This window comes from Martes martes, assembly GCF_963455335.1.
Source record: "Martes martes genome assembly, chromosome: 2".
Classification (NCBI taxonomy): domain Eukaryota; kingdom Metazoa; phylum Chordata; class Mammalia; order Carnivora; family Mustelidae; genus Martes; species Martes martes.
In genome coordinates this window covers 141,132,519-141,147,286 of record NC_137889.1, presented here as the reverse complement: position 1 = coordinate 141,147,286, position 14,768 = coordinate 141,132,519, and the positions used below count along the sequence as shown (strand labels likewise).

The 14,768-nt window shown below is 54.7% G+C and overlaps 1 protein-coding gene across 2 annotated transcripts in view; it reads right to left on the bottom strand.

The window, feature by feature from the left end:
- Positions 1 to 14,768, bottom strand: part of RGS12 (regulator of G protein signaling 12) — an 83,901-nt gene that overhangs the window by 56,535 nt on the left and 12,598 nt on the right. For both annotated transcript variants that reach the window (XM_080797303.1, XM_080797304.1), the window contains exon 2: positions 12,941 to 13,057. In XM_080797303.1, coding sequence (XP_080653429.1) covers positions 12,941 to 13,057 — 117 coding nt within the window. The remainder of the gene's footprint in view (positions 1 to 12,940; positions 13,058 to 14,768) is intronic.

Sequence of the window (14,768 nt, the reverse complement as noted above, 5' to 3'; positions counted from 1 at the left end):
CTAATAAAACGCTGCCACCAGATCTGCACACCCCCATGCCAACAACTTATTTGTGAATTCAAGCATTTGTAAAAAATTCAAAAGGGATCCAAATCATTTATACAGGCAAGTACAAACAGATTTTTAGTGACCTTTTTTTGTTGACTCAGAATAAAAACCCACATCTTCTAAAACTTGCCTTTATATACCACTGAACTAAAAATGCAGCCCACACTTACGTACAAATAACTAGCTGGCTAACTGGTCCACGAAGGACACGATATATCCAAAACTCACTCTTCTGTCCAGGACGAGCAGTGGGGCGAACGGGAACGCGAGGCAGCCAGAGGCGGGGTACACCCACGCCCGTAAACATCAAAGGCGCCTCTCCACCCTCTCGAGTGAGCTCTCGAGTAGTCCCTGGGTTTGGCAAACTACATCCTGAATATTTTTAAAATACATTAAAATCTGCACGCCCTGTGTCAGGATCATTCGTGACCTCTCCATTGAATCTATTCCTATTTTCCATGTAAAGGGAAGGGGGCAGTTCCTTCCCTCCGCACCTTGCACCCAAACCTGTCCCTTCTAACTGGAAACCAGAGGTTCCAGTTCGACACCAGGAAAATACCAAGATGAAACCACTCTCAGAAAAGAACAGATTTAATATCGGTATCCTGTCATTCGTGACACTCTCCCGTAAATAATTTCTTTTTACCTTTACGGCAACATAGCACAGCTGCAAGAGGAAAATAAACATTCTTTTTTAAATCTCAAACCTTTTTTAAAGACATTTCATAGTAAGTTCAACTTCATATAAAAGCTCAGAGAATGATCCCTATGCCGGGAATCCTCCATGTGCGTGTACGGAGCAGCATCAACTTGTTACGTTTTACAATATTAGATATAAAACAGTGATTTAAAGAGTATGATAGATTTTCGTCATCCCATTGAAATTTAACACTTCAACACAATGAGCTCACTCATCTTTCAAATCTGTTCACATTACGACAGTTAAGGACGAGAAAGGCACAGATGCTCTCTGGAGGGCTGACCCACGAGGCGAGCCGCTGCTGGGAGCCAGGGAGGCTGGGCTGGTGCCCCCCCGCAACCAGCTGCTGCCGACCCTCCCTCCCTGCCCAGCCTTGCTCCGGGGGGCTCCGTGATGCAGACATCAGCAGGGTTTTCAAAGCCGACACCTAAAATCCCCCGTTCACTGAACGGTATAAAACCAAAGCAGTCACGGAGCTGCCAAGCTTCCTTACAGAAAATCTGTTCAATGATAAGAGACAGCTGGAAGAGCTTACCTGATGCTCATTTAGCAAGTGCGCTTCCTTTGACAGCCCTTTCCCTAAATTCATCTTAAGACGGAACACCTCTGCCCCACACCGGGCGAGCCGATCTACCCTACACTGGTCCCCACGGCAGCGTGCCCGTGCACGTCAGGGAAGTTTAAAGACATTTCAGCTGAAGTTCCATTCCGCTCCCTCTGTAACCCATGGCAACAGGACACTGCAGGAAGCTGTGGTTTGCCCGGGATTCAGACTCTATCTCAATTGTCTCATGTACCAAAAAAAAAAAAAAAAAAAGCCGTTTACATAAGTCACGCTGTGAGATCATTTTTCAAGTATTTCCTCTACCGAATCGGAAGACTAGAACTTCAGCTGATGGGGTAACGCTCCGTCGGCACAGCAGCTGCACAGAATTGGTCTCTCTAGCGGCGTGGCGCAGTTCACAGCCTTAATCACAGCTGCTGACGAATCTATTAAAAGCCTCCATATGCACGAGTCTCTGTGATGCCAACCTGCACATTCGGCCGGGTTCCTACAACTCGTCTCACGCGTCTCTCTGTGTCCTACGATCTGCCTCGTCTGCCTTCCACAGGCTGCGAGTGAGGGAACCACGGCAGATCCCAGTGGACAGAGGACAAAGAAATGGGAAACTGAGTCTAGAACCTAGGTGTCATGGCAAAACGGCCGGTTGACTTGCTGGAGACCCAGGGGCAGACCGCTCTTCCCAAAGGGCTTCTTTGCACCACGCGGTGCATGTCAGGGTCCCATCTTCACGGGCTCCAGGGCTCAGCCCCCTCTCCCCCACCGTGGAGGGTTAGGAGGCTGCAGACCTCGGGGAGCATCCTGCCCCAGGCTGCAAAGGCAATGCCCACAGGCTCAAGGGGCTGGGAGGGTGGCCCTTGGGTTAGGAGTCGGGCCCTCAACTGACCGCCCTGACCATGCCGACTTTTGCTTTTCTGTGGGAGAAACATGAGTGTTCCCAGAGTGAGCACTCAGTGAGGGGAGTCCACGAAACGGAGCATGGGACCTGCCTGAGAGGTGAAAATCTTACAGACAAAACACAGGCATGAGCTCACGCTGCCTCAGACTGCTTTTCTCAAGAGATCCACCTGCAACCAAAGTATGAACTGACATCAAGGCAAGAGTGAGGAAGGGGCAGAAGCCATCATGACCATCCACACTGACACCCCTGAGTGCAGGAAACGCTGGGAAGGGGCCGAGCAAGGGAAGGGCCGGGAAGGGGAGCACCGCCCAGGGCTGGGAGACAGGCTGGGGGACTGGGGAAGGCTGCACAGAAGGCTAGGACCCGGTGGGAGAGAGAGGTGAGAGAGGATGGGAGCAGCAGCCTAGAGCACGCCCCTGCCCGCCACCCCCCGCCCCCCTGCCTCCCCCTCACCCGGAGGTGGGCAGGGATGCACCAGGCAGCCCCGCCTCCCTCCTGCCCCTTGCACTCCAGGAAGGCGGGGGTGTAATGAAACAAGCCTCAGTGCAGAGAGCTCCTTCCTACCCTCCGGGGTGTCTGGGCTCCCATGGTTGACCCGCCAGGCCTGGTTGGGCCTAGAGCCACCGCCCTTGCTAGGGCCTCAACTTTAAGTTCCACGCCCCCCACTCCCCCATTCTCCAGGATTCGTCTTTCTCAAACAGGACAGTTGGCAGAATGAAGGAAAGTGGGGGCCGCCACTTACAGACAGGCTCCCCGGGGCACACGAACAAGTCCCCTTTTCGGGGAATAAACCAATTTTGGCAGAGGAAGCCCACAAGCCCAGCTCCTTCCCCTGGGGCGGCAGGGAGAGAGGGAAGCGGTACGCAGGATGCTGTGTGGTACTGACCGCAGACTGGCAAGGCTGAGACAGGATCTGGCCAGGCCCAGCGGGCAAACGAACGGGACACACGTCACCCTCCCTTCCCCAACCCTTATACTCCTCCCCCCCAACTTCACCCTCCAACACTCACGCACACACCTTCCGAGGACACACTCTGGCGGTCTTCTTGGGTGGTCAGTCGAGACTGTGACTCTGTGACACTGGTTATTTTCCCTCCCTATATGAGACAGGCCTGTACTAATTTGTAGGTTCGGGGAGGGGACAGTGGGCCTCCAGCCCTGAAGGCCTGCCAGACCCTGGAGGACCACCAGGGACCAGGGATGGAACCAGACTGCATGGTAGGTGCCCATGGGACCTCTGGCTGGGACCCTGGGAAAACCCGGCCCCCAGGCGCTGGGCTGTCCACACCACCACCCAGGGCCCAAGCTTGTTTTTATTTTAATCACTTCAGACAGAAATGCCCACATCCCAGCAGAGGAAGTGCAAGTTCATCTTGTCTGTGTGGTCTGTCACGTGTGGCCCGAAAAGCACCCCGCCCCTACCCAGCTCCACATGTGGGGTCTCTTAGAATCCCTGTGTCCCCTGGGGGCTTTCTGTATCTCCCCTCCAGCTGTCCACCTGCCCTTCTCTGCTGTCTGCAGGGCAAGGAAAGGGAAGGGATGGGGCAAGAATCTGGCGACAGACCCCCTCGGCTGGATGGCAGCCTCAGCTCCCAGAGCCCGGCTCACCTGCGGAGAAGGGAGGGACTCCGGGCCATCCACATGTCCCAGAGTCCCAGCACCTGCTGAGGGCAAGTGTCCAGGACACCAGACACGCTCACTGTCCCACCCTCCCTATTCGGTTGGGTATGCCGGCTCAGGGCCAGGTAAGGACTGAACTCAGACCTGGGCCCACAAAGACCAGCCCCTAACAAAACCAGGTGCGGGTCTGGGTGCAAGCAAAGTCTGGCAGGGGTGGCAGGGCGGCGTGGTAGGCACTGCAGGGCACAGAGCTGCACAGAGGGGGAGCGGGGAGAGTGCCGGCTGGGCGGGGGTCCTTGCCCCCCTCCCCCCCAGGCCTGCCTGACCAGTGAGCTACCTAGCAGCCAAGCTAGAGGCCTTTGATGGGGAGCTATGGCCCAGGAAGCGGGACAACAGGAAGCAGGTACCAAGCGCCCAGGGCTTTAACACAGGGCTGGAGAGAGCCCAGAGGCCCTTTCTTTGTTCCCTCCACCCCACACCCGCCCAGGGCTCAGTCCGGAAGAGTAAGCACCTGGGAGTGGCAGCAGAGGCCCCGTGGGGACAGGTTCAGAGCAGCTCAGGGAGCAAGTCAGGGGAGGGTCTTCTGGCCAGAGCACACAGATGAGAGGGGAGCAGACGACATTCCAGACATTCCAGCGGGAACAGAGGCACGCTGGGCAGACAGGACACTCTGCAGCCACCTAGAAAATCCTGCTGAGAGCCCCTCCTGTATCCCGGCAGGAGCCCTCCCAGTAGCCTCCCACCTCCCCAGGCGCCTCTCATGGGTTCCAGCTCCCTGCCCCATGCCAGTCTGGGGAGGAGGAGGAGCACCTTCCCCTTAACGCCCTGGACCCGTGAGGACTACCCAGGTCTTCTGGAAAACACACACTCTACTCAAGGTTTCAGCATGGCAGAGGGAGATGAACCTGGGGAGCAGCCCCTCATGTGCAGGCATACCCCCACCCCCAGGTCTGGACAGGTTGGAAGGAAATGCGTGACCTCAGCGCCCTCTGCTGTCCAGGCCCTGAACTGCCAGTCCCTGCGGACCACACCTGAGCGGTCTCCCCTGCAAACTTCCTCTGGGCACAGCGCTCTAGATCCCCATGCACAGGGAGGACCCAGTGGGGGTGCAGAACCAGTGAGAGCCAGAAGGAGCAACAGGGAGCTCCCCATGGGATGCTGGTTACAGCTGGAGAGGCTCAAGGGGCAGCAGGGCAGGTGGGCCAGGCACTCCCCAGAGGGCCCTCTGGAAAGGGAGCAGAACGGCCAGGTCCTTTCCCCCTCCCAGGGCCGCAGCCAGCTCAGGGACGTGGCTTTAACTGGGGGGCAGCAAACTTGCTCTGAGGAGGGCCGAGAGCAAACACTTCCAGGTCTGTGGGCCATGGTCATACCACCCAGCTGGGCCTCTATGACAACAGCACAGCCTATGAATAGAGTGACCGTGTGCCAATAAAGCTTTATTCAAAAGACAAGCCTCTGGCCTGTGGGCCACTGTGTGCAGACTCTGGCCCTTGCCACTGCCTCTCTTCCCAGCCCCAGATCCCCTGGCTCTCTGGGCTCTCCCAGCGGCTTCTCTCCCACCTGACCTGTTCTCCAGTCTGGTGGGTGGCGGTAGACCCTGGTCATTTAAAAACTTCACAGCTTCTGTTGAGCCTCCAGACACCCCAGGAGCTCCTAAAGGCAGGGAACGCCTCTGGCGAGCTTGAACAGTGGCTTCCAGCTGCCGTGGGCAAGGTTTGGGCCCTGTCCCTCCCTGTCCCTCCTGCTTTGCCCCTCATCTGCCCAAGGACCTTCCACACACAGCCGCACCGACCCAGGCCTTGGACACACAGCCCCGAGTTCTCCACATTCAATACAAATGTCACCATCTCCCTCGGCTCCCTGTTGTCCACTTACCCCAAAGCCTCCCTTATACTTAGAATCTCTGGTCACAAATGTATTCCGGTTCCCCCCTGCTATCCCCCCACCACAAACATACCATGGCCTGCCATGCCTCCTTCCACAATGTCCCCAGCACCAGAGGCCTCCACTGTGTCCCCAGGTTCAGGGACCTTTGTGCACCCTAGTGACACTCGACCCCCTCTCTGGGCCCTGGCCAAGCGCCGGGCACCCCCCAGCTCAGTCCAAGAGCCTTCCTGCCACAACTGTACCACATCAGAGACACTGAAGGTCCCAGGGCCACCTCCTCCCCCTTCCCTTTTGCCCGGGGGGCTCATGGGCCATTTCCAACCCCCACCCGTGACAGCCATCACTCCCCCTTTCCAACAGTGACTGCTGACCCCACACACATGCTGGTCACACATGCAGTCTCACACACGCTGCACCATGGAGGACTTCCTGGCGCATTGGTCCAAACAGCTAAGGCAAGAAGCCCCCATCGGCCTGCACTCGTGCACCCCCCACCCCTGCTCCCCACTGCGCCCGCTCCCCGCCCTGTGCAGGGACCACTGGGGACCAGTCCAGCTGCACGCACAGTGAACTGCTTCTTTCTCCCCGTGGCCAGCAGCCTATCACAGCACACTGGGGACACTGGGCGGAGGACCTCTAGAAACTTGGGCCTCCTGCGCTAGTCCGGGGGCACGGGTCCCTCATAAGCCTGTGTGTTCAGCTCAGCACCCCAGCCCCCGGGGCCCCTCTCCTGGGCGCTCGGCACCTTTGGACCCTCTCACAAACATCAAAACCATGGCTCATGCCCCAATCTCTGCCTGCCTAAACACCTACAGGGCAGAGACGCCCCACGGTCCATACTGGGCCCACAGGGCTGGTCACATTCTTCCTGACTGGCCTCTCGGGTCACTCCCTCCCAGGTGACCACCTGCCATGGTCATGACCAAAATGGGCACCTTTTGAAAACACACAAGATCTCACCTCTGACATGTCTACAGCAACTGTCTCCTCCCCTGACCCCCCTCCCCAAGGCCCTTCCTCAGTTCCCACCATCTGTCAGCAGCTCGTCTCCTGCTGAGGGCAGGCCCCTCCATACCCCCCAACTCCATACGCCCTGTCTGCTCTGTCCCATCTTCTTCCTCCCTTGGGCTCACCTGCAGAACCCCAGCCGGTGACCACTGCCCACCCCAGCAGTCAGCAGGGCTACAAGGCTCAGGCCAAGCATGTTTTCTGGAAGCTGGACTACAAACCCCGAAAGAAGCCCCCGATGGGAACATGCGGTTCAAAGATAAACATGAAGGGCCACCCATGTAGCCCCGCCCAGGCCATAATGAAAGACCATGTGCCAGCCCCTCTCCGTGTTCCTACACCGAACACACAGTCATGGGCCACGGATCAGTCTGGCCTCTCTCCTGATATACGGAAATGGACTCCTTGGTGTCCGCCTTCTTTCTGGGACATTCACCTGCACTCCCGGGGCAGCCATGGGGCATCCCGAGGCATGAAGACATCATAGCTTTCCCATCCTTCCCATGGCCAGGGGGACAGGCAGGCTGCTTCCGCTCTGGCACCCCTTTCTTTCTTTTTCCCATGTGCGTGTCTCCTTATTCCAGCACCACTGATAGAAAAGACCACACTCGGTCCTGCTCTGCACACGTATGCAGGTGCTGGGTGGTCTATTTCCAGGCACGCTCTTCTAGTCCACTGTCTGTCTTTCCCTCCATGTACCAACACTTACACAGTCCTGAATTGCTCTCACTTTGTAATGAGTTTTGGCAGCAAACAGTGGAAGTCCTCCTACCTACTCTTCAAGAATATCCTGGCTACTCTTGGCCCTTTGCATTTCTATGCCAAGTTTAAAATCATCTTCTTAAGTTTGACAAAACACCTGTTGGGATTTTGATTAAAATTGCTTTAAATCTATATGCTATTTTCTAAGTGTACCCACGGTTGACTATTGTATATGGACAGAATATCTAGCACTTTGCCAAGCATTCATTAATTTTAACAGTGATTCAATTGATTCTTTTAGATTTTTGATGTCCTAATCATATGAAGTGAGAATAAGAACACTTTCATCTTTCTTTTGTGGTTTTAAAATTTTTACTGTTTTTACTTTCTTCATATGCTGAGACTGGGGATAAACATTTGAACAGAACAGTAAGAGCGTGTGTCTTCCTCTTGCTTGGGACCTCAGGGGCAAAGCTTACATATGCTGCTTCTTGGGGTTTTTATATCGTTGTCAGAGTAAGGAAGTTCCCTTTAAATCCTGTTTTGTTAAGTTTTGTTTTGTTTTCTTTGTTTTGTTTTTACCACGAATGGGCTTTTCCCAAATGCTTTTCCTGCTTCTGCTGCAATGATAGACAATTTTTCTACTTTCCTCTGTTAATGTGGTCCATTATACTGACTTTAAGGTGTGGAAAAAAATCACGTCCCTGGAATGAACGTAACCTGCTGGGCTGTGCTTCTGTCAAGGGCGTGGCATCCTTCCACCTGTGCTCACCACTGGGCAGCCCCGCCCCGCCCAGCCCTACCCCTCTCCCCTTGGGTCCTCATCAGCTTTTGGGGCCAAGGTTTTGGAGGTCTCATCCAACGAATTGGGAAGGAAGCCCATCTTCAGGGGTTCCCTTGCTGGTTCAGTCCGTTCATTCTCTGTTTTATTAATTCCTGCTTCTGCCTCCCTCCTTGCTCAGCCTCCAGTTCCTCCCGGTGGGTCTCACTGCTCTCTCTCTCTAGCCTCAAGACGACCTTCCACGTTCTGTCCCCTCTGGTGCCTGCACCATAGCACTGTGAGCACCCCCTTCAGGCACTGGGGCAGCTGTGTACCACGGTTCAGATGTATGCATTTCGGCATCATCGCTTGACTCCGCAGTGATTCTCCTTTCAACTCGTGGTGCTCGTGGTGGAACGTGTACCCACGGGTGTGCGGGCACCGCCTTCTTGTCACAGGAGTCCAGCTGACCCGGCTATGGCAGGGGACAGACCCTGTGAAGAGTCCTCCGCAGCTGCCGAGACTCGCTTTATGGTCCAGCACGTAGCCAACATTCCTACACGTTCCACGAGGGAGTGGGGGAACGTGCCCATCAGGGGCAGTCCCGCGTGGGGTTCCGGAGGCCAAGCTGGGAGTCTTACTGTTCGGATCCCCTCTCTTCCAGACCTTTTCCTGCTCAATCCACCAGTCATGGAGCAGGGAGTATTAAAAATCTCCTACATCCATTAGTCCACTTCTTCTCCTGCTTCTATCTCTTTTAGCTTCAGATACATTGAGACCAAGCTACTGAATGCATGAATCTGAATGAACCAGATTTTAACATTTTGGGCGCCTCAGGGGGCTCAGATAGTTGAGTGTCTGCCTTCGGCTTGGGTCATGATCTCCGGATCCTGGGATCGAGCCCCATGTCAGGCTCCCATCTCACTGGGAAGTCTGCGTCTCCCTCTCCTTCTGCCTCTCCCCCTGCTTGCATGCATGCGCGCTCTCTCTCTCTCTCAAATGAATGAGTGACGTCTTTAAAAACAAAACAACAACAACAACAAAAAAAAAACAGAATGTAACTTCTAACTGCCTCTTATTGTTGTGAAAGCTTCCTTTTTACCTTTAGGAAGGCTTCTTGCCTAAAAGCCAACTCTGACAACAGAGCTATGCCATCGTTTTTCCTTTTTTTCTAGATTTTATTTATTTGAGGGAGGGAGGAGGGGCAGAGGCAGAGGGAAAAGCAGACCCCTGTTGAGTAAGGAACCCAATGCAGGGCTCGATCCCAGGACCCCGGGATCCTGATGTGAGCCAAAGGCAGACACCTGACCGACTACGCCCCCAGATGCCCTGCCACGTTCTTCTGATTGGCGTGGCACGGTGACTCCTTTCCCATTCTTCTGTTCACTTTCTGTACCCTCCAGTTTGACATGCATCTCTAGTAAGAGTATAATCAAATTTTTCGTGCAGGCTGACCATTTTTTCTTTTTTCTTTTTTTTTTTTGACCATTTTTTCTTTTTAATTGGAATACTGAATTCATTTAAAATCGCTGTCCTGGGCGCCTCGTTTTATTCAGTCACCATTCATTTGATCGACTCACACATTCAACATGTTATATGGCCCTCCTGGCTCCTCCTCACTGTCCTCCAGCTTAAGTAGCTCTCTGTCTGACTCTACCTCCATGGGACCCAACCCCAGTGCTGGTGTCCCGGGGGCCTCGGGGAGTGGACTAGAGACCGGACTCATGCCGAGGTGCCAGGCTGGTGGTGGTTGAGGGGATGTAGAAGCCCCCAGCAGGAGCAACGTGGAGAGAATGTTCTAAGATGCCCAGGATGATTAAGCACCAAATGAAGGTTGATGTGAAAGCCAGTTCCTCTGGGGAGGGGACCAGACAAAGGAGTGAAGGCCAAGAGTCTGGGACAGTCCCAGAGGATGCCTAGCACACCTGCTGAAGAGGAATGAAGGGAAGGACAGACGGACAATGTGCTCCACGAGCTGCCCTCAGAAAGAGGCTCACCAGTGACAAGGGTTCACGAAAGTTACATGTAGCATCTACATTTTCAAATCCTCAGTCAGGAAAAAAAATAGCAAAGATTCGATCTTATGTCTCTAAGGTATCAGTTTAACAAAAGTGAGAGGTCCCAGATGTGGCAAAAAGACCACAGCGTGCAGCCCGGCATGGCCTGGAAAATGCTATTGATCCCGCACCTCAGTCTCCCCACCTGTACCACAGAGACCATGTCAAGCTCCTTGCGGAGCTGGTCTGAGGTCAGAGAGAAAAGATACAAGTGGCCGGCCTGCCCTCAGACCACAGTGCTCACGCGGGTGGCATGGCCTGAGAAGCCCCAGCACTTCCTCGTGGGCGAGGAGACATGAGCAGCAAGCACGCGGCTGCGGAGGCCGGGACCACATCAGAGACATGGAGGTCAGACCACAGGCTGCCACCACAAGCCCGGCTGATGCGACCTCGTTACCTCACGGAGGCTCAGACCCCTTCCACGTCCCTTCCAGAAACATGCAGAGATGACACCTGGCAAGCAGCCTAACCTGAGAATGTGGGCTCAGTCGAGATCCCCCTTCCAGTGGCAACAGCACTGCTCTGGGGGTCCCAGCCAGCAGGCCCGGCCTCACCTAAGCACAACTGTGACATGCACCTCTGCTTCTTCCACGAGAGCATGGGTGCTGAGCACTACTGACCAGAACTGCCCCCTACTCACCACGAGACCACCGGCAAGAGACCCCACCTCCAGCCCAGCTCCAGCTTCCGGGCCCACGCTCCGACTCTGACAAACCCCCCCACATCCAGCCCAGAAAATGAGGTGCTTTCAAAGGCCCCTTTCGGCTGGAACAGTCAATGATTGCAGATTCGCATGAAAACACAAATTACCCTGCTATTTTAAGCAAGAAGCAACCAAAGTCGGTTTGTTTCAGTTTATTGTTATTCAGGCTGTAAGAAATTACCTTATGTAGAGTTAGTTTTTAAAACAGAACCAAACAGATATTCGCACAACTGTGTTCACAGCAGGGTTCTCCACGGCAGCCAAAAGGTGGGAGCTACCTAGGCGTCCGCTGTCAGATGGAAAGATGGACACAACGTGGCTTACCCATACAATGGACGAAATGGACGTTCTGATACCTACTACATCATGGATGAACTTGGACAACACTGTGCCGGGTGAGATAAGCCAGATCCCATCTGATTGCCCTTATACAAGGGACCTGGGGTTGTCAAAACCAGAGACAGAAAGTGTGGCAGTGGGCGCCGGGGACTGGGGGCAGGGGATGAGGAATCCGTGCCTCATGGGGACAGTTTCCGTGTTGCAAGAGGAAGAGTGCTGGGGACGGAGGGTGGGGAACGGCCACAGGACACCATGGCTGTGCGTAACACCACCGAGCTGGGCACGAACAGCAGGAACTTTGTGCTGCAACAGTTTACTGTAATTAAATGTACATGTAACAAATGACACCCTAAACAAAGGCGGAAATAAGCCACAAAGATTTTTTTAAAACATTTATTTGACATAGAACCCATATTCAGATTAATATATAAAGAAATACTACAAAATCTTTTTTAAAAACAGAAAAAGGATATGAATATGCTGCTAATTTGGAACAGTGAGAACCTGACTGCCAGAGAGCCCACAGTGGGCCACTTGGCCTTGCTAGTCATCAGCAAAATGCAAAGTAAACCACGGTGCCCTTCCACCAGAACGGAAAATTCCAGTCTGATGGCACCAGGTGCCGGAGAGGAGGGGTGACCAGAGCCTGCGTGGGAGTGGCCATGGCCAACAGCATCTAGCCACCTATCACCTCCACGGCCAGGCCCCCCCAACCCCCACACGGGCTCAAGGGGCTCTCGCGAGAGCGTGTGCCCAGGCTCCACACAGAGGAGAGGGTTTCCCACTTCCCACTGGGTGTCTGCGGACAGCAGATCAGGGGAAACCTCAGCACACTGACAGCAGGACACTGCGTCGCAACCAGTACACCAGACCAAGGCCATGAGGGTCGGCCTGGAAAGTGCCAGGCGGCACGTGCAAGGGGGCAGGGCAAGACTCTGTGTCAAGTACTAGAACACACATTGATCCCCGGGAGGATCGGGCGCTACCAAGGAAGGATTCGGGGGAGAAGGGAGGGTTACCAGGCAGGACACAGGGTTGTCGGGGTGGTGAAACCCGCGTGCACATTACATGCCTGTCCACAGCCAGCGAATGCAAGGCCCAGAGAGTGGATGCTCACGCATACTGCGAGTCTAACAAGGATGCCTCCACACTAGCCCATCAGTGCCCCATGGCCCACACCCATGTGAGCCAGGAGCGCAGGGTCTCTGTGCCTTCCGCTGCACCCTTCTGTGGACCTACAACTGCTCTCAAAGTCAAGATCGCTCACTTTTGTAAGGACTCTGGATAAAAGCAAGCAACTCGATCTGTGAATCAACACCTACCTGATCTTTGAAGAAGGAGCCATGAGAGGCCCTTCCCCAGGATCCCCGTGAGGGGTGAGACCAGCTCACATCTGTAAGGCCTTTACAGCCCAACTGGCCACACGGAAGACAGCGTGAAGCCCCCTGTGTGCTCTGCAGACACTTGAGGGGCCAGGAAAGGCCCGGACATGCGGTCAAAGCCTGCCCACCCACAGATCAGTTACCAGGGGAGAGGGAGGGAGGGGAGAAGGATCAGGGTGGGATTCAGAAAGATTCAGATGATCTGCACAACTGATGTTCATTTCAACATAAAAAGCCTGATGAAGGAAAGAGAAAAACTGAAATCACATACCTCAAGGTCATCAAGGGAGCGCGTGATACTAAATCTCTTGGATCTTCCAAACGATCTCCGGGCAGAGGTGCGTTGAGAAGTCTGAGTGAGTCCGATGACCCGCCCAAATTTTGAGCCCTAAACACAAAGAAAAAACAAATCACATTACCTTCCTGGAAAGAGATGCTGAGCTCCGCCAGGTGCGCTACCCTGGAGAGAAGAGGGCACCAGGGAGCAGAGGAAGGCAAGACTGGCACGTTGCCCGGGGTCAATGTCACGCTCTGCATGTGTCACCATGATAAAAATCCAAAGTTGAAAACAAAAGTCACCCCAGGACGTCCACATATTTGCCCCACCACTGAAACGCTGCAGCCCGAGGACAACCCCAGCCTCACACCCCATCACCGCCCCATAAGCACACACAGGGGTCCCACCCACTGGCCTCCAGAGGCTGCTGCCAAGAGCAAATGAAAAAAACGTGAGGATATTTGGGGAAAGATAAACTGTGTGGGGAGAGAAATAACTATTAATGTAGAGATTATGCTTTTACATCATTTTATAGGCATTTTTGGAAACTAAAGACTCCTTAGACATTCAGCTGGTGTCTGAAGACCAAACCGATTCAGGTGCATGAAATCACAGGCCATTAAAACATCTTGTTCTTTCTCTGGGAAATGACCAGAATTAATTCCCTGTCATTATGCTGGACATTTCCCCAAATGCGATTTGGGTCCAACAAATAAGGCAGCACATTTTAAATATAAAAAGCATCACAGCTGAAAATCTCTGATTTCCTGGGTACTTGAAATCCCGAGTGACCCATTTCAGGCAGAAAGGAAGTTCACATGTTTTCTAAAGACTGTGAGGCTCTCCAACTGCTGCCAGCTTTCCTCCTGCTTGAGACCCTGGGGCGCCCCAGGCTTGCACCCCTGCCTGGGAGAGCTCGGCGGGCTGGGTCTCAGTGCCCCACGAGCCTCACACACACCCTTAATGCCACCGTTCCTCTTTGTTGCCCAGACCGCACCTGCGCCCAGCCCACGAGGCTGCCTGGGGGAAGAACGCACGCCCGGGACTGCCACCCCCCAACATTCCCGACATGGACTCCGGGTGCCCTCAGCAACGTGACAGCCTTCCCTTCACCCACCCCTCTTCCCTGCCACCCCCGCCCGGGACCTCAGGCTACAGGGGCCTCCAAGGGAGGACGGTCCTCACCCACTGAGCACAGCCTCCTGCCCTCCCCGGCCTCCCCCGGCTTCCTCGCACCCACTGCTGGCCCCCACCACCTTTGTACTCACACCCAGAACCCGACTTCTCACCTCTGTCCCCCCAGCCACTTGGCCTGAACCGAAGCAACAGGCACATAATTTTTAGTCCCTCGACTTTTATTAAGAAGGAACGTAGGTGCCAAGAGCACCTGCCTCGGTTTCCTTAGCTCGGTGTCGCCACGGGGCTCTTGGCAGGTGCTTCCCGAGCCGGACCTTGGGGCAGCTCTCCAGACTCCCAATCCACCCATCAGCCCTCCTGAGGGGCTACCCAGAGATGGCCCCAGGGCAGCTTCGGGCTCCTTGAACACTTTACACTCTGGAGGAAACCGGAGGCCCCTGGAGGCTAGGAGGCAGACCACAAGCCCAGCACCAGGCAGAAGACGCCATGCCAGGATGGCTAGAAGGGACCAGGCTGACAGGAGTGGAGATGAGGCTGAGAGCAGCAGGGGGACGCATGGGCAAGGCCGTGCTGGGGACCAGCAGGGGACCTGAGCAAAGTCAGCTGACCTAGTGGGCAAGCGGAGTGAAGGGCAACCTGTGTGCAGCTGTGAGCAGAAAGAACCGAATGGAGCAAGGGCAGCAGC